The sequence below is a fragment of the Nestor notabilis genome, unplaced genomic scaffold (assembly GCF_000696875.1).
Source record: "Nestor notabilis isolate BGI_N333 unplaced genomic scaffold, ASM69687v1 scaffold22897, whole genome shotgun sequence".
NCBI lineage: Eukaryota > Metazoa > Chordata > Aves > Psittaciformes > Psittacidae > Nestor > Nestor notabilis.
Window position 1 is genome coordinate 4,112 of NW_009938115.1, and position 20,370 is coordinate 24,481.

The window sequence follows — 20,370 nt, forward strand, 5'->3', positions numbered from 1 at the left end:
CCTTGCGCGGACCCGGCCGGACCCATCCCCGGGAGCTGAGGTGCAGGTATCCGGTCTCTCTCAAGCTCTGTTCAAAGCAGCACCGGGTGCAGCTTTAAAGGAGAGCTGCCCGGGCCGTGTGATGGCCCAGGACACACGCCCTGGCTTCCCGGGCTCATGTCCCCTCTCCGGGAAGAAGCTCCCTCTGAAGCCAGCGGGCCTGAGCCCAGTCTCAGGAGACCGCAGGCTCGTTGACAGCTTTGGAGGTGTCAGTGAAATGTCTCTTAAAATAACTTCCCAAACTGCGCGTCACGGCGAGGGAGGCAAGTGGTATCTGAGGGCTCCAGCCCTGAGCTGCTTGGCTCCCAGGATAAGATTAGCCCGGCCACTTCCCCCCTGCGCCGCCCCGTGACCCACAGTTTCCGTGGCAGCCTCTCCTTCGGGATGTGCCGGGATGTGGCAGCGGCACCAGGCTCACGCTTCCAAAGGTTCCCGCTGACATCGCTGGGAGCAGAGCTGCATTTATTTGTTTATGTCAAATGATGCTGATGCTCCCAGTGATGAGCCAGATGAGATGTGACAGGGTTCCCCCGGGCGTCGAGCGCTGACCCCCGCGCTTGGACTGGGCTGTCCCCAGCCTGTCATCTGTATGTCCTTTCCCAGGAGAGCCGAGGCAAGGGCTAAATCATGACAGCTTCCCCTTCCCCTCAAAGGCTCAGCAAGTGTCCGGATCCTCCTCACCCCTCCCGTACCGGGCAGCCTCTACATCAGCGCTGAGCCTTCCCCTCTCTCCCTATTCAGATGCAAATGTCCCCAGCCTCCGCAAGTTGTCGCTGCCAAGTACAACCCCCCGTCCCCCTCCGACCGCTCGACTTCCCGGTGGGACGGGCGGCTCTGGAGATGGGCTAGCCCGAGCCCTTGCACGGGTTATGGGCTCAGTCGGCCTCTGGGTGCTGTCTTTTAATTTAAAGGCTAATGATTCCATGCAGGAGCTCCCACCGAAGCGGCTTTCCAAGTTCGGAACAAGACCGTGGATACTGGTTAACGGTCTCCCTGTAAGCAGGACTTGCTTTGAAAACCTCGGTACGAGTGTGCCACAAATGCAAAGCTGTCTCTTGTGTCAGATTGGTTGGACGCTTTAAATCTGAAACCTGACATTTACCAGTGGAGTTGCTCTAAGTTGCTCTCAATTCTCTTTGCAGGTCATCCTCGCTTTTTCAATCAGCTCTCCACAGGGCTGGACATCATTGGCCTGGCCGGGGAGTGGCTGACATCGACTGCTAATACAAACATGTAAGCAGTGTCTTGTCGTCAGCGTCTGTGAGCGCTGCTCACGGCGGCTGCCATCTAGCATGGTAGACATGCATTGTCGCAGACCTGTGTGATTTTCTTCTTTAAATCACAATTGCTGTGTCTTCAATAAAAGCGTCTCCTATTTTTCTTAATGTGGCAGTAATGCAGTGAAAACTGTTAAATAAAGCTGAACAGTTTTACATTTCTGATCAACAGAAATACAAATATCCCAGAGCACATGGTAAGTTAAACATGATGATTCTAATGCAATCACATGAAATGATTTTTCTTCTAATGGACCAATCTTCTTTATTATTTCCTGATTTCTTGTTAAAGCTTTATCTCTAGACTGAGTAATTCTGCAGCTTCTGGGTGGCTTCAAAATGATTTAAAATGTAGCATCGAAAATTAATTTGATTATAATGAAGGAAATAGTCTAAGATTTATTAAAATTGTATATAAATAGAAAATGGAAGTATTAAAAAGTTAAATTTTACATCTAGAACATATAAATGAGACCTTGAGGAACCTGGTCTAGTGGAAGGTGCTCCTGCTCATGGCAGGGAGGTTTGGAACTAGATGATTTTTAAGATCCCTTCCAAGCCAAACCATTGTATGATTTTATGAGTCTATGAAACTTTCCCTAATTTTTCTTGACCTCAAAATGAATGAAAGCTAGATGTAAATGTAATGCATTATGTTGAATTTTTGCAACAGAGTGTAATTAATGAAAAAACCACAAACTCCCCCCAAAACCCACCACCAAACCAAAAAACCTAGCTAGTTTTTATATATTTAAATATATTCGTATAGGCTTAAAAATGTGATCAGAGTCCAAATACTTGGCCAGGTAACAGGTTGCTCTGTTTTAGTCTTGTATTGGATATGTTTTAACTCTAAATATACCTCTGTTTTGGCTAGTTTGTTGCTAATTGGCAGAACACGGGAAATATATTTGCAGATGGGGAAATCAACAGTATTTTCACTGGCCCATCCGTAAGTATAAGGTTCATTAAGTATAGCTGATTACTAGCAGCTCTATGTAGATCATGAGCTGTGTCTGTTTCGTGACATTAGCAATAAAGAAAATACAAAAGGTGCTCCAATTATCTTCTTGATGATTGTCTTCTCAGTTAGTTCTCTGGTCGCTAAAAATTGGTACGAGATATTCAGGTTTAAAAGCTGATTGGGAAGAAACCCCAGCAACGTATATTGTAATTGTAAAACAAGTGCTGCAAAGTGCTTTAAAATGTGAAAACAAATCTGATTACATTTCTAAAAGAAAACTTTGATTAATGTTGTCCCTCCGTGACCAAAACATACTTCCGAGCATGTCATTTTCTGCAAGCCCCTTTTCTTTTGACTTAGTTATCCTAGCTTAGTTATCCTTTTGTAATCAATTGCACAAATCCAATAGTACATAATGGAACTCAGCTCCATGGCTGTGATGGTATTATGAAATATTGACATCATTATTAAGACCATTGAACTCACTTCTGAAGAGTAACTTCTCTTTTTAAAATGAGGTTGTTTTTTCCTTTGGTTTTAAAAATGAATTGTTAAATAGCTAGTGTTGTAAAGCTAGTTTCTGATCTGTTTAAACTTATCTTGAACATATCTTGAAAATGATTCTCTGAAGTATGAAAATTGAGTATCTGTTTGCTTGTATGAGGTATAGCCAATGCAAAATAATCATAGAATGGTTAGGGTTGGAAAGGACCTTAAGATCATCTAGTTCCAACCCCCCTGCCATGAGCAGAGACACCTCGCACTAAACCATGTCGCCCAAGGCTCTGTCCAGCCTGGCCTTGAACACTGCCAGGGATGAAGCATTCACATAATTCCTTGGGCAACCCATTCCAGTGCCTCACCACCCTCACTGTAAGGAACTTCTTCCTTATATTGAAACTGAACTTTCCCTGTTTAAGTTTAAACCCATTACCCCTTGTCCTATCACTACAGCCCCTGATGAAGAGTCCCTCAGGCATCCTTGTAGACCCCCTTCAGATACCGGAAGGCTGCTATGAGGTCTTCACACAGCCTTTTTTACCCCTTAATGCATCACACTCTTTTTTTCAGCAAACCAAGGTCAACATGGTATGCTTTTAAATAACACAGTAATCGCCAGTAAGATTAAAGCAAGAAGTTGTAAAATCTGATTCAAAGAACTGACAGAGAAGGTTATTAAAAATAGCTAAATCATCTCTGTGAGCTCTGGGAAACATTATTTGTTTTGACCACTGTTCCAGCACAGAAGAGCAAGTTTTGACCTTTACAGAGAAACTGTTGTAACCTATTTCAGTTAACACAAGTAAGTAACTGTAATGCTGGATTATGGTAGGGAACATTCTCCTTTTGCCTTTTTTTCTTTCTACCTATAAACAATATTTAAAACATTTATGAACAACTAAAAATACATATTTTGAGAAATCAAAGCATCTGTTCTCTGTTAGGATTTTAAATTGGCATTAGGAAATTTTACTTAAATGTCGCTGTGAAGATGATATATTAAATTAAACATAATAAGCTTCCCACATTGACTTGGAAATAATGTGTCAATGTGCTATTTATAACTCAATCACTAATCAGTAGACCTTCAGGGCGGAAATTTCTGAAGTTGCCGTTATTCATCCAGCTCTAGGGATCTGTAGTCCATGGCATTTGCTCACCATGCAGCAGTCAGCTGAGTTAGAAAGCAATAATATTATCTGGAAGTTCTCTTTATGCCCACTGTTACCTGAGATGAGAGCATTATATTGGTGTTTTCAGTAAAAAGTATTTGTGCTTATTAAGATGTAATATAGAAAAGTTATGTAAAATGCTTTATGGTTTATTTGCAGAATGCTTTTTATATACTGGCAAACTGGAGAACAGGTAGCTAGTATGATTTGGCCTGGTAAAAGATTTGGCCTTTACGTCAGAACAGAATTAAGGTAGCATTGGCCACTACTGGAAGACCTGTTCATTTATTCTTTTAGTAAAGAGCTGAGACTCACAACTGGTTAACTCATAAAAATACCTGTAAAGGTTGTAACTGTACAAAAAATCTAGTCCACATTTTTTGGCAGGAGATAGGTTTTAAAGCCAGACAGTTCCTTCCAAGCCAAGCACATTTTCTGAGTTTAACAGATTTTTTCAAAAACATTTAAGTTTAAAGCAAATAAGTCAAATTGAACTTTAGCAAGATGTGATTTTAAAAATCATAGTGGTAATCTAATACAGCTGCATTGGCCTTATTTATAATCATCTGCAGTCTTATTTCTTTTTCAGTCTCTGGAGACTCATAAAATAATTACATAATAAATAATGCTATTTCACTCGGGTGTAAGTATATTCAAAATTCCCCTTGTGAATTCTTCATATTTCATATACAAAAAAACTTATTTAACATTACATATTTTTTTGTACAAGCCTTTAAGTCTTCTGGAAAATGTGTAAGGATCAGTATGCAAGGTCTCAGGACAAAAATCAAAATGTTTTTAAACTGGTGGAAAAAAAATCCCATTGACTTAAAAATATCTTGCATTAGGCTGCAGTGTTCTAGATACCACCAAGTTCCTGTTGAATTCAGCTGGTCGTTCTGTCTAAATTAAGACTGGAATCTGTCCTAGTCTTGAGTCCACTGTTTGCAGACATCAGCTGGTTTATTGGCAGTACCCAAACTCCAGATCAGTTGTTCATCTGTCTGTCTTAGAGAGTTCTAATGCTAATAAAAGTAAATAAGAGGTATTTTGGCTTCTGAAGATAGCAAATGCAACAATTAAATTGCAAATGCTGTTTAAACTTAAAGGATGTTTTAAAAATAGTGGTGGAGTTTCTCTGACGGACTAAGGACACATAAGGATTGAATTAAAAATTCTAACTAACCAGTGTAGACATAAATAATACGCAAACTTTCCAGACACACGTTCCCTTCTTCGTATCACATCTCCCCTTAAAGTTTGTCATACCTATCCTTAAAATATCATTTTAGTATTGGAGAGACAACTCATACGTTTTAGGCAAAATTGTTCAAGTGGAGGACATCAATCAGATCCAAAGTGTCAGGGTGTCATATTCTTACAGATCCCTCTGGAAACTGTAAGTTCCTTGCTGAGTTTTTCCCTGCTTCCTTTTCTCCCACTTCCTTTTCCCCCCTTCTTTTTAACTTTTTTTCTTGGTATACACAGCAAGCAGAGTTTGTTTACAGCAGTAGCAATTTATCCATGTACCTTGATCACCAAAAATGGTTGTATGGCTGTCACTTTCTATCCATGTATCTCTCTGTGACATCAGGACATACCAGACTACGTAATGTTTTTTTCTCTCATTAAGTGGATACAATAGTTGACTGCTGACTTGTTTTTGGTAATTGGTAATTAGAAAATCATCATTTATAATTACTCTTGACAGTTATTGATCGCATGGTATTGTAGAAATAAGTTGTCCTTGGAGATCGTCAACAGAATAAATCCACATAATTAATTGTATTTAGACTTTGAAGCTCTAGCTCGATACTTCTAATTACAGTTGTGTTTAACTCAGTGAAGCTCACTGTTTTCATAAGAGTCTGGCAGTATGTTATTCCACAAGTGTGGAATTGGCATTTTGAGAAACAAGTGTTTTACCGTACAATCTTGTACAGCAATCAGCAGTGCCATGATGGTGATTGCAATACCAGAACCTCAATTTATAAGAAAACTTGTAGTAATTCTAAGCATTTTCAAAAAGAATCATAGACTAGGAATTTATTGTGGTTTTTACAATCTGTATTTAATTCTGTTGGGTTTTTTTTTTTCTTTATCCATGCAGGTTCACCTATGAAATTGCCCCTGTTTTTGTCCTCATGGAACAAATAACACTTCGAAAGATGAGAGAGATTATTGGATGGTCAAATAAGGATGGTGATGGAATATTCTCACCTGGTGAGTTTTTCTTCTCTGTTTTGGTCATTCAACTAAAACTTCAGAAGTCAAAATAAGCAGAAGCCATTTCTGAGTGCTCATGATATCTGTAACATAAAAGAACATGTCATACATTTAGAAATAGGAATGCTTTGGTTAAACGTCCCACAGAAAAGTTGGGGAAAAAACCATCTTTGAGTATGGCTATATATCATGGCTGGTCAACGTTTTAAAACTGGTCTACAAACTCAGGTATGTAGTTAAACATTTAAACACTCTTTTTCTTTTTTTTTTTTTTTTTTTTTCTCCACTGAATTTCTGGAGATGCTGAGCAAAAACAGTTCCTGCTGGTCAATAGCTCTTGAGGATCATATACTCACTTCTGTGGTCAGTGAGGATTTGGGGTCACAATCAGCAAAATACTGTGACTGCCTGTGACATGGTATCTGAGACATAATCTGACTGAATTCACAAGTGCCATTCTAATATGAAGACCAAGACAAAGTCTTGGTCTATCCCATGAAGGTGATATAAAGGCAGTCAGCAGCGACAGGAAAGCCTGGTAAACCATGTGGAAGTCCTGGGCCCATGTGTGGACAGTATGGGTGCCCATCACTACTCCACATTTCAGAGGATGAAGGACAATTCCACTTCCTTTTGGAACAGCCCGTGTAAAATCCAGGAATGCACACTTGCTTGGTCTCCAGTCCCATCTGCTAGAAATGTACAGATGTTTCTCAGTGTTCCTGTGGATGAAGAAACATTAGAGGAAGAAGACTTTATGGATAAGATTCCTCTCACTAAATCTTGGGGTCTGCATTGTAGAAATGAGCTAATTTTCCTGGACTCTTCTTAGCAGTGAAGCACGTGAAATAGATGCTTTCCCCAAGTTCAGATTCTTCAAAAGTCTGTGTCAAATTCAGATTAGCTGAATCATAGCCTGCAAAGCATCTCTTTCCCAGCTCAGCTGTAGAAATCTAGTTTTGGGGCATCTATATTTACAGTGAGATGGGATAAATCCATCCAGTATGCAACATTTCTTCAAATAATTTCTTTATTTGATAAGTTCCTATTACTCTTGCTAACAAGAAGCTGTCATGCAAAAACAGCACAGTGAAAGCTGAAGTTTCTAGGAATGTGTTACAAAATGTTAGCAGCAAAAGGAGATGATGAATGGGAAATTCTGACTCTCAGTGTGACTTTCTAGAGACAGATGACCATGCATTGCAGAGATTTATTTTTTCATAGTTCACTGCCACTTTTACTGCATAACGCAACTGAGACTTGTATGTCTTTGGTCTAATATGCATTTTTTTTCTCATTATCACTATCTGATTATTCATTCATGTATTTACTCACAGGAGGAGCAATCTCCAACATGTACAGCATAATGGCTGCACGCTACAAGTATTTCCCTGAGGTTAAAACCAAAGGCATGGCTGCAGTCCCTAAACTGGTTCTCTTTACCTCGGAACATGTGAGCTTCATACACTGCTAATTCTTACTTTATTGCTGTATGTTGTGAAGATGCTTCATCATTAAACAACCCCTCTGTTAAATGTGCATATGTTTTGCTGCAGAGTCACTACTCAATAAAGAAAGCTGGAGCTGCGCTTGGATTTGGAACAGACAATGTGATTTTGATAAAATGCAATGAAAGGTAGGATGAATGCTAAGGTTTTGATATATTAAATGTGTTCATCTGTTAAATTTGTTGTAGTGTGCTTAAGGACTGATTCAGTACAGTACGTCAAGTTGCTAATGGCCTGTTGAGAAAATCCTATTAAATTATTTCAACTGTAGCTAGTACTTCTATATGCAGTCTTTAATTTTCTTTATCTTTCTACAATCATTACAGAGGCAAAATAATACCAGCTGATTTGGAGGCAAAAATTTTGGAAGCAAAACAAAAGGTTTGTGGCTTTAAAAAACAGTGATTAAATGCCTGGCTTAGTAAAAATACCTCTTCTTTGAAGGCTCAGGGTTAACATTAAAAGAGAACATTATAATGATATAAATATTATAACAATATTTGCAGCTGCTTAATTATACATCATGCATTGTTTAGGGAATTATCTATATGTCTTTCTAAGGTTTCTGTTTGCGGTTTAAAAACAATATATTTTAAGCTCTTGAATCACATCTGCATTTCTGACTTCTAAAAATAACTTTGGAAATATACAGAAAAAATATGAAAACTTACAAAATTAAACATGAAACTAAACCTACTTTTATCCAGACTTTAAAGTTTAGCCAAAATCATCAAAAACTCTATTGAAGTCCTAAAAACGCCCATAGGTTTCAAGTGGGAAGTTGCAGGGTTAGTAAATATAGCCAGTAAGTTTATTTTTTTGAGACGTTATTGTTATTTCTTGAATCAATACAATGTAAAATCCATTAATTTTGTGTAAAACCATCAAAGTTAGAGCAGTCAAAATTACTATTATTTTATTTCTTCTTTCCACTTGGGCACTGTATGAAATCACAGTTCATATTTATTTAATTCGAAATTGTCTCACTTGCATCAGATCGTTCCACATTTATCGCTTTTGGTTTGGATTGCTTTGTTCTGCTTTATTCTGCTTCTTAGATAAAGACTAAAGGAGTAACTTCAAGCCTTCAAATCACAACTTACATATCACAATTGATTTTCCTTTATACTGCTGTAAAAGTCTCAACTTAACTATTCCTTGTCTTCTACTGAAATGTTTGAATGTCCTCACTGAAGATTGGAAAAAAAAATATCCTTTACCTTCCGACCAGTAATTTTGTGAACTTATAGTACAATAAAATCAGAGTTTGTTTCTGCCACGAATACAACTTTGTTAGTTTGTACTGTTGCTTATACATACCTTTTACATGGAAAGAAAAGCATTTTTAGGCTAGAAAATGGGATAGCAGCATTTCTAAAATGATTTTCACATTTATTCTTTTTCTGAAAGAGGTTGGATTTTGTATTTAATGTTTTTATTTTTATTGTAGGGATACATTCCTCTTTTTGTAAATGCAACTGCAGGCACAACAGTATATGGAGCCTTTGATCCAATACAAGAGATTGCAGATATATGTGAAAAATATAACCTCTGGCTCCATGTAGATGTAAGTAACTAAATGAAGTGCTATTATTCAGTCAAAAGAGGTTTTTTGTTTACACGTGTTTTGTCTTGAATTAAAATTTATTTTTATCTATTACTAGATCCTGAGTAAATTAAAATATGTTGTTTTTTCCAAAACAATAAATCTTCTACTTTTTTATCTCTCTTCCAGGCTGCCTGGGGAGGTGGACTCTTAATGTCCCGAAAGCATCGTCATAAATTGAATGGAATAGAAAGGTACTACACAATGCTTATTTGTAATACTGTTATTAAAGCACTTTCATAAGATAAATGACTTTATACAAATTCATGAAAAGATGAATTTGCTGCATTAAGGAGTTTAAACACTAAAGTAGAGAAAAGTAAGACAGACAGGAAAGATTTACATTAGGAAGAATGAAACAATACTATAGAAGAAAACAGTGATGTACAGAAGAGTGAAAGGTAAGTTTTCAGCAGATTTGAAGGAGGACAAGGATATCACTTGGTTAAAAGTTAGAGAGTATGCATAGTTTTGAAGGGATCATAAGTCTCGGAATGGGTGAAGAAGAATTTGAGGAAAAAGTGTGAGAGCTAGGCAGTCTCTGAAGTGTAGGTCTTTGAGAATAACAGTGAGAAATGAGGAAGCCAGAGAAGGTGTTTGAGTGTGAATACCTGTGATAGGAACTCATGACATGGTGAGAATGTGTAGAGATTCTTCCCTGAAAGGTGTTTGCGGTTATTTCCAGAAAATAAGGAGTATATGTTCTGGTTGAAAATGAGTGTTCTGTAAATGAAAGTTTATAAATATATAAATATATATATGCGTGTATATATGTGCTTGCTTTTGTATTGCTTATATATATACACACAAAAAAATATGTATGTGTATACAACAGAGAGTAACATATGTAGAGGCTGAATTAGCAGTTTTTAGAGCAAATTTCAGTACGTATGAGACTGGAAAGGACTATGATAGCACAGAACTGGTACAGTTCTACTGTGTCAGTCAGAGGACTGAGGGAACTTACAGGGAGGCCAGATACTCATTGTGTCTCAGGGCACAGGGCCCTCTGAGTTGATGCCAGGTAGGGATTACACAAAACAAGCAGGAAGCTCTAGTAGAGGCCAGATTCAGGTCTGCAGAAAAGAGGGCATGTCTGCCCCTAGGCACATAGCCCACATTACCAAGATGCCCACTGACACAGAAGCAAGTCTAAATAGTTAATTGAACCAAATTTAAAAAGGCAAAGCATTTGTATTGGGAGCGATAGCAGAATGAGTGTGTGACCCTCCTTCTCTGCCCCAGCCCTTACAATTCAGGCTCAGAAGTCCCATGTGTAGTCTTCAGCACAGTTGTTCCCATATCCAACGATGACGAGGCTGTAAAGTGTTTGTAACCCCATGAGTGTGTTTATATTTCCTCTGAAACCACTCTATCATAAAAGGCTGCCTGTCAGAGTAAAAATCAGGCAAACAATGAAGAACCAGAAGCATAAGATCTTTCCTATCATTGCAGATGTCAGCTTCCAGGGAAGAAAAAAAAGATTTGAAACAAGCTCTACCCATGTACTCTCACATTAACACCAAATTGCTTCCTTGAGTCAACTGTGCTGAAGGTGGGCATGTGTAAAGGTGTAAAATGAGAACAGTGAGCACTGCTTTTCCTTAAGGAAAACAAGCTTTCCTAGCAGTGGGCGTCTCATACAGTAAGTGAAAAACAAGCATAAGATAAAGAATAATGTACACAAGGATGGTAGGAAAACCATGCAGATCCTTCTGTTGCAGGGACAGCAGTGTGCGGTGTGGCAGGAGTACTCTGACTCATACAGACCTCTGCCAGTCCAATTTGTTAGTCACTCGCGTTATGGCAACATGTCTAAATGAGGTCAGCATGGTAATTTCCTTAAACTACACAGGATTTGTGTAGTAGTTAGGCACATCTTTTTTGACCTGAGGTCAATCTAGAGGTGCTAATTAAGACCATCATCTTAAGCAAATACAAAAAGCAGCAGGCCATGAAGTGTGGTGTTATTTCCTTCCTAGGCAGCTGTACGGATCTTCAAACATGGGATGGGGCCCACCTGTACTGCGTAATTGCCTGTCACAGGCCCCAGCTGGGGTCTACTGCCTACACGCAGGCCAGACTTTGCCTGCCCAGAGACATGTGTCTGTAGCAGGCAGACTGCCATGGTACAGAGCGAGGACAGCCTGTGGTAGGATAGCCTCTGGTTGGCTGTGCAGCATAGAGAGTGACCTTTTCATGTTAAAATAAACCTAATGCTCCTTGTGAAAATGACTTTGTCGTGGTTCAAGCCCAGCCGGCAACTTGGAACCACGCAGCCGCTCGCTCACTCCCCCCCTTTTCCTTCCTCCCCCCGCTCCCGGAGGGATGGGGAGGAGAACTGGAGGAATGTAACTCCCACGGGTTGAGATAACAGCTCTCCAGTAACTAAGGTATAATACAAACCACTACTGCTACCAATAATAATGATAAGAGGAATAACAAGGGAAAAGGACACAACCGCTCACCACCCGCCGACCGATACCCAGCCCGACCCGAGCAGCGATCTGGGCCTTCCGGGTAACTCCCCCCAGTTTATAAACGGGGCATGACGTGCTGTGGTATGGAATACCCCTTTGGCCAGTTTGGGTCAGGTGTCCTGTCTCTGCTTCCTCCTGGCTTCCCCTCCTCTCTGGCAAAGCATGAGACTGAGAAAGTCCTTGGTCAGAGTAAACATTACTGAGCAACAACTAAAAACATCGGTGTTATCAGCATTGTTCCCAGACTGAAAGTCAAAAACACAGCACTGCACCAGCTACTAAGAAGGCGAAAAAATGACTGCTGTAGCTGAACCCAGGACAGACTTGAATTGCCTTTCTTTGGAACCCTGAAAGTGAAATAAATGCACTAAACCGAAAACATAGTGCTCTCAAAAGGAAATGAGCTGTTATATAAAATCCTGTTTCTTCACTGTTATATTTGACCTATCAGTTAAGTTTTTAAAAAGATAATGGCCTCCTAAGTCTGAGCTATATGCCTGCTGGATTGCCCTGCCTAAGCAGGAGATTTTAGAGGGATGGTGAACTCCCCAGGTACAGCACAGACTGTGCTGTTCTTTTGGCTGAGGGATGCTACAGCCTAACGTACCGCAGACAGAGGTTGGAATCGTATTTGGAATGTAAGGAATTAGTGGTCCTCGGATGGGGACGAAGGAGTTACTGTGTTGCTCAAAACAGAGGAACTCTGGTTGTGTCAGTGTCTTCTGAGAGCAGGCTGTAGAAAAGGAAGAAGTATCTTTGAATTTTCTTTTAACCATATTGTAAGAACACATGCATAGTCTGTGAAATACGATTATAGACTTTCCTTTTCTGGAACACACAGTGAATCAAAAGGACATTTGGTAATTAATTACTTAGGGTGAAGAAGTCGATGGATGTACAATGTTGGCACATTTATTTTAGCATCATCATTAAAGTGTCTAGGACAGTATGTTAAAAATACTGAACACCTCATCTGTTTGGCTAGTAAATTAGGTGACCTTATGCATCTACTGTGTTTAGAAAAATTTAAGCTTTACATACAGAATGGTAGGACTGTGATGTAAAGTTTTATAGCCTTTTAACAGTCCATAGGCTTGACAAGTTAGTACAGAAAAGGCCTCTCGTGGCTCTAACTGGGAAAGCAAATAGGCATAAGGAGTGTCGTTTCATTTGCTTTCTACTTTTCCAGCAGCTGTTCAGTGAAGAACTGTGGTCTTCAAGAATTAATATTATTTCCTTAATTTTCTGACACAACCCTCCCCCAATCAGTACCTTACATTGATATAACCTGTCAAACTGTTTTTGTTAGTTTTATTAGTGCTGTATTTAGAAGTGGAGTCTTCAGGGAATTAAGTCTAATTAGTTTGACACTAATTAACTGGTATTAGTAATAATATAAACTAATCAGAAGTCTGACATTTCAGTGTTAATGCATGAAAAGATCCTTTCCTGGACAGTCTATCTGGGAAATAAGACACCTGAAACAGTAATAATCTCCATAGTGAAAGCAGCATGGTCAAAACTCCATATATTTCCAGCTGAAACCAGAAAACAAAGATGATTCCTTCAGGTTAAGTTTCTGTTTTCCAGACATATCTGAATGTGTAATTTTTTTGCAGAGCCAACTCGGTTACTTGGAATCCACACAAGATGATGGGAGTTTTGTTACAGTGTTCTGCCATTCTTGTCCGGGAGAAGGTCTGCCTTATATTTAATAATTAAGCAGTTAATAATAATTTTTAAAAGTAAATATCAAGTCCTACTTTCTAAGAGGGTAGTGCAAAATCCATTTAATTTCAAAACTTATTTTGGAAGGAATAATTGTGTGGATTTACATTGTTTAGGAAGTTGTTTTATCTTTTCTGTTTTGATTTGGTGGTTGGTTGTGTTTTGTTAGGGTTTGTTTTGTTTTTTTAAGCTGTATTAGATATTTAGTTGTTGATTTTTTTGCATATTCTAGTAGCAACACTAGAGCCATGCTACTATACTTCATCTGAGCACCTGCTCTGTTGTTTCTTTGATAAACTGAACATAGATCCTTGGTCTTAGTAATGAGTCACAGTCTAAACTGCTTAAATAAAAACTAAATTTTTCACCTTAGAGAGTTGTTTAAAAGTTTCTCAGTTCTTAAGTTTTAATTCTTTTAAGCAATGTTATTTTCCTTAGATGATAAAAAAATTTCATATAATCTGTGGATAGGACTAATTCAATATCTACTAGTTTCTGGCATGTCAATTGCTACTGGAAGAGGTTAGTCAAAGTATTCCCTGTGCACAAGGATGATGGAGTTGTGAGTTCCAGCCCTAGGTCTCCATTGCTCTTCTAGATGACCTGTCTCTAAACTGAAGACATTTATTCCCCTTTATAAAACACTTTGACATCTACTGGAGAGAAGCACTAGCCGTTATTTAGTGCCATGCATGCTTATTGTGCTCAGTATTGCAGGATTTTGGCAAAATTTTTTATTCTCTGTATGAGAACTTTGATGGGTGTTTTTGTATTTATTGATAAACCAGTGTCTTCGAGCTTCCAAGAATGACTAATAAACTATAGAGGAGATGCAAACAATTTTAGAAATGTCCCATGTTTAAGACTTCTGTGTAATGTATCAGAATTTGTTCCTGTGTGTTTACTTCAGAGATGTTTACCAGTAATCCGTAGGTTTCTATTGGTCTGTGGACCATATTTATTTGTAAGCAAAAAACGTCCGGTTTAGGTCATTTGTACTTATATTTATCACTAATTTTAAGTGTCATAAAGCTGGGCAATATATGAAGTTGAAGTCTTCAATTACTTTTTAAAAAATTAATTTTCTGTACCTATCTGCTGCACAAGAGACCATAGCTTTATTCTAGCGTGTAATTTAACTCATCAAAAATCTAAGTCTTAAGAACATAGCCTTACAAAGTGAAGTGGACAAAGTATCAAAAACTAAGAATCCATATTAATCTGAGAATGTTTTTTCGGGTGTGGGTGTGTGGGTATGTAAAACCACATAACTACTCAGGGACAATTCTGTATATATTCAAAATACAGTTTTTATATATTATTAATGCGTACAGTTTTATATGCACATATGCCATGTAAGTGATACAAGTACATGTTTTTCATTACAGGGTATACTTCAAGGGTGCAATCAAATGTGTGCAGGCTATCTCTTCCAGCCAGACAAACAGTATGATGTATCCTATGACACCGGAGATAAGGCAATACAGTGTGGTCGACACGTGGACATTTTCAAATTTTGGTTGATGTGGAAGGCAAAGGTAAATAATAAAAGTTTGGTTCAAAAATCAGAAAAATATTTATTTAATTTGCAAGTCTCATGTAACTGAACACTTTTTATTTTCCTAAGATACATGCCTTTGTAATTACAATCTCTAAATACACATGTATATGAGTATTAAGTGAGAAAAGAGCCATTTGAATTGTGGAACAATGTTAGCCATCGATAAATTCAGCTGGAAGTTAGGAGAAAGGTTTAAGACACTACATGAGTCCTGTAGTAAAACCAGTGAACCAAAATGGTCTTTTGTTGTGATTCTATACACTTTCATCTGAATTTTCTGACAGATTACTTGTAGTAGCAGCAGAGTAGACTTGATGGTTTACAGAAGTCCTTTGAGCATCACATTTCAGCCTAGACTTTATAAGCAACTTTGAAGACAAAGCCTGTTTCTTAAGCAGCTTTGTCCAACTAATGATTTAACAGTTGATTCCCTGGTACTACTGTGGTATGCCTGGATGGCTGAATTTAAGCATGGGCTTATATACAGGTTTACATGTTCACAAAATGAGTGTTCAGGTAGTCAAGAAAACATATTTAATATTTATTTCTTTATCTGCAGTCATCTTACTACTATTCTTCTTGCTTCTCTGCTGACAAAATGGGAATTCAGTTGGGTAACCTGTCCACAGACTAATCTTTTTTATAAAACTGAGATTAAATGTAATGTCAAAATGTACGAACATAAAATAGTTTTCACTTTGGGTGAGAGTTAGACAGCAATAGTAAATAACCTGTGATGTTAAAAGATATTTTCATGCAGATTTGTTCACTGTTGAAGACTGAGGGAAGAAAGTAACAGAACTTAAGATATACAGTTACTTTTAAGCAGATTGTAGACTTGTCATTCTTTATTTCAAAAACTACTTCAGAAAAAGAAACACATCATGTCAGCACAAAATACTTGTAACAATTACTTTAGTTATCAGCATAGGTTTTATTACCAGGCTAAGTACATTTCAGTTAAGATTTATTTTCTTCCTCCAAAATAAATCATTTTGGTACTGTAACCCAGTAATGTGAAACTGCTTATGACACATTAGAATCAGACTGTGACTAGCAACTTTGAAGTGTGTTGCTTATGGTTCTAATTACCAAGTACTGACTACAGACACCATCAAAGCATGGAATGAATGTTTTTCTAATTCCCAGCTGAACACATTTTGTTAAAACTAGTATGCTGACTCTGCCTCTGCTGTTATATTCACCTGTTAAACTGATCTCACTAAAAAAGTAGAACACTTCATAATGAAGAAAAAAAATACAGTGGCAACCATAATGGTTATAGGTCTTATTTAAGATTCAGAAGTAAGATACTTGTGGATGTGATTATTTAAAAATAATATAGATTAAAGTTGATTTGTATATCTGGAATTTAAATTTATCTGGAAATCAGTTGCTTTGGATTTCTGTTTGGTCTTGAGACAAATTCAGGTTTCTTGGACCTGAGTTATCTGAGGTATTAGACAGAACCTGTTTCTAGCAGATTGCATGATTATATTACAAAATTGTTAAGAAAATGTGGTATTAGAAGCTATGGAAATTTTCCTTCAGCATTAGCTGTCATGAGTGATCATACTCTTGTCCTCATAGTAGAAATATACAGCCTTGGTCCAGAAGTATTCTTGTGACTTTACCTTCCATCATTTTATTCAGTACAAAGAACTTACCCCCATATGCAATAATTTAGGAGTGTACTTGTCTGTCTTATTTCTTCATTCGTGTACAAAATGTACTTTAAAAAAAAAAAAGCCAAAAAACTCCACAAGTTGGTTGGGGTTTTTTTAAATTTTTTATTTCTTATTTTATTTATTATCAGTATTCATCTACTTTTTCTGGGATCATGATCTTTCGAAACAAATCAGATATGACATTGCGTAGGCAAATGACTTTTAGCAACCCTATTGCAGGCTTGTGATTGCTGACTTTTTTAAATGCAAATTTCTTACACTGTTCAAAGGAAATGAATTATTTCACAAGTCTCACCCTTTCAACTGAGTTGTCATTCCATGTTCTTAGTCTTTCAGCAAGAGCTGAATAACTTAATATTCATAATATTTTTGGAAACGGGAAAAAACAAAAGCTAAAAATAGTCTACCAAAAATATCAACCCCCCTTGTTATTATCATAATAAATCCTCATAAAGCGAGACCAAACCGAGTAGTGGTCACAGTTAGGCTCCATTTAGCCGCTTTTGTAGTGTTGATAACTTATTTGTAAATTACAAGAAATAATAGTGCTAAATATTTTCTGACTGAAAACATTCAAGAGTGAAGCCTGTCTGAAAAGGTGAATACATTGGAGTAGGAAAAATGACCATATAATTAATACTCACTTTCCTTTTAAACCAGGGTACTGTAGGATTTGAAAATCAGATTAACAAATGCCTGGAGCTGGCAGAATATCTCTACACTAAAATCAAAAACAGAGAAGAATTTGAGATGGTTTTTGAAGGAGAGGTAAGCTTTCTTTAATTTAACCTGTGCGTAGGAAACAAATCTATATGGAACTTTTAAAAGAGTCTTCACACTTTTCACAGTTTTTTAAGCCAACTGCACAAAAATGTTTTTATTTTCTAAAGAACTACATGACTGTTGGCATCTGGGTAGTTTTTTGGCTGAATGCATATGGATTTGTACCATAAATGTCAGATTTATCTCATCCTCTTCTGCAAAAAATGTCTCTGTTTAGGCCATGAAGACTACCTTAATACAATCTACTAATGCTGAGATTCCACATTTTAACATACATAACTGAGAATGACCTATATTGCTGTACATTCTGTTGGTAGTGCCACTGCATAAGCTCTTGATTGATAGAATAACAAATATACTTTGTCTCCATTTACTAAGAAAAGGAAAATTGTGCTGCCCTTGCTCTGATCCTGGAAACCAGTTCCTCATAAAACTGCATGAAGGTGGAAATCATTTGCACTTCATTAGCACCCTAAAATATCATAAATGGGACAATGTATAGGGAATCCAAGACAGCAGATGCAGCCAGCAGTACTGTAATCCATTTATTTTGTTTTAACATGCAGAACTAGGAAACATAATACTGTATTTTGTCTTTCACATCTGTGCTAAAATATGCTACTGACTAGCCTTTAGTGTGTGATTGATGTGTGTTGTTTTGTTTATTGATGTATTTGGTTCTTTTTGCAGCCAGAGCATACAAATGTATGCTTTTGGTACATTCCACCAAGTCTCAGGGGCATGCCAGACTGTGATGAGAGAAGAGAAAAATTACACAGGGTATGTGGTTTTTGTTAAATGCAAAAATGTAGTCTATTCTTTCAACCCAAAGTATTCTGCTTATTAAAAATTACATGTCTGTGTGTTGACAGCTGTTCCAAATTCTGGGACGTTAGTTCTTCAGTTGCTAGTTATGACCTTCATATTTTTTCACCTTTGTCTCCTATTTATACTGAGCCTGAAGTCACTTTTCCTCTATAGAACCAGATACAGAACATAGTCAGTTATTCTTTGTTTTGTATCACTTCTGTTCTCCCAAAATTGTTACAAATCTTTAAAAAGCAGGTAGGCACAAAGACATCCAGTCCTGTTTGGACAGGACAGCATATCAGCAAGAGAAAGGGAAGGGTGGTTATTTGAAAATGCTGGGACAGACAAAGGACATGGAAACCTGTAAGTCCTTCTCAAGTCTTTATTTGGATTATAAATGTGCTTGGTTAGTCATGCATTAATGCATTTCAGTGAAAATTAATACCCTTTGGAGGACTTTGGGATAAATTTATTTGCAGAAATGATTAGAGGGAAGTGAAGACATTGTAGAGGCAGAAGCAGGAAAAATATACTACTCAGGACTAGAGGGAAGTGAAATACATTAATTTTGTAGTAGCATTTTAGACAGACAAAAATGGGATGAAATACATTCAGGAGGCAAAAAATATATTTTATAGTTGTTAAAGTGAATTGCAATTTTTTTTTTTATGTTTGGGAAGGAAGAAGAGTAGGTAAACCTGGGAGGTGTTGTAGAGGATTTTATTTCTACATTACACTGGGGAAAGACAATAGAAGAGTATAAAAAATCCTGGGTCAACCTAATGACATGTTAGGTAAAGAAATCGCCAAAAAAGAGAGAAAAGAAGAAGATAGGTAAGACTGGTAAGAAGGATGAAATGTTTGACATGACCCTGTTCAACATTAGAGAACATTGTAAAGCATCCTACAAAACAGTAAGAGCCAGACATTTGCCTTTGGCTGACAGACAGCAGGAGAAAGAAGGTCTGGATGGAAAAACTGGGCTCAGTCAATACCAAATTTTAAGACTGTCAGCACATTATTCCTTGAAAATTAAAGTGAGGAAGTGAGATTGTGGTAAATGCACAGTACTGTAAAACTACTGGAAGGTTTCCATGCCTTATGCTAACAGAAAATATTCTTTATAACATAGATCTTACTGAAAAATTTCCATCTTTGTTGTGTCCCCCTCCTCTAAGAAAATTGAGAATATATAATATTCTCATGGAAAACATCATTACCCTCACAAAGGTGATCCTGCAGTAGGTTTTCATAAAAAGACAGAAAACATTTCTTCATGGCAAAATCTTCAGTACAAAGAAATGACACATACAATTAATATATAAAATTATTTTGTAGGGAATGCTCTAGGGTACTATTAGTCTATTAATCTAAAAGATGGATGTTATCATTGTCAATTTTGCTTTAAATATCCAATCCTACATATTTAGGTTTTCAAGATTTTTCAGTTAGAAATCTTTCTATAGGAACTAGTGTATTTATGATCAGTCCACTTATTTTTTCCAAATTAAGCAATGATGTGACATATAAAGAAAGAATAATTTTTAAAAAATTACTCTCCTCTCTCTCTCTCTTTCTCTCTTAAATGATAAAGGTGGCACCAAAAATCAAAGCACTGATGATGGAGTCAGGTACTACGATGGTTGGATACCAGCCTCAGGGCGACAAAGTCAACTTCTTCCGAATGGTCATCTCAAACCCAGCAGCAACTAAGTCTGACATTGACTTCCTCATTGAGGAAATAGAGAGATTGGGGCAGGAGCTGTAGTACATTGGTTGAATTATTTATTTCTCTAATTCACTGTTTTCCAGTACTGGCTAATTTTTAAACCCAGTTCTGCAGAACATGTTCTAAGGAATTTCTCTTTCTGTAAGTTCCAATCTCCTAAGACATCCTTAAAAAAAACAACTGTAGGATACTGAAACATATATGTATTGGTAGATCGTATTACTGAGGGAAAATGTATTATCTTGAAGTTGAAGTACTATTGACTCTTACATTGGTCTTGTTTATTGTAGTCAGCAGG

At 37.4% G+C, this 20,370-nt stretch overlaps 1 protein-coding gene across 1 annotated transcript in view; it reads left to right on the forward strand.

Moving 5' to 3' along the window:
• Window positions 1-20,370, forward strand: part of GAD1 (glutamate decarboxylase 1 (brain, 67kDa)) — a 22,416-nt gene extending 2,046 nt beyond the window's left edge. The window contains exons 3-14 of the mRNA XM_010019174.1: window positions 1,182-1,272; window positions 6,064-6,176; window positions 7,517-7,632; window positions 7,736-7,815; window positions 8,014-8,068; window positions 9,138-9,254; window positions 9,423-9,487; window positions 13,393-13,471; window positions 14,890-15,039; window positions 17,411-17,518; window positions 18,224-18,313; window positions 19,938-20,370. Coding sequence (XP_010017476.1) covers window positions 1,182-1,272; window positions 6,064-6,176; window positions 7,517-7,632; window positions 7,736-7,815; window positions 8,014-8,068; window positions 9,138-9,254; window positions 9,423-9,487; window positions 13,393-13,471; window positions 14,890-15,039; window positions 17,411-17,518; window positions 18,224-18,313; window positions 19,938-20,111 — 1,238 coding nt within the window. The 3' untranslated portion in view covers window positions 20,112-20,370. The remainder of the gene's footprint in view (window positions 1-1,181; window positions 1,273-6,063; window positions 6,177-7,516; window positions 7,633-7,735; window positions 7,816-8,013; window positions 8,069-9,137; window positions 9,255-9,422; window positions 9,488-13,392; window positions 13,472-14,889; window positions 15,040-17,410; window positions 17,519-18,223; window positions 18,314-19,937) is intronic.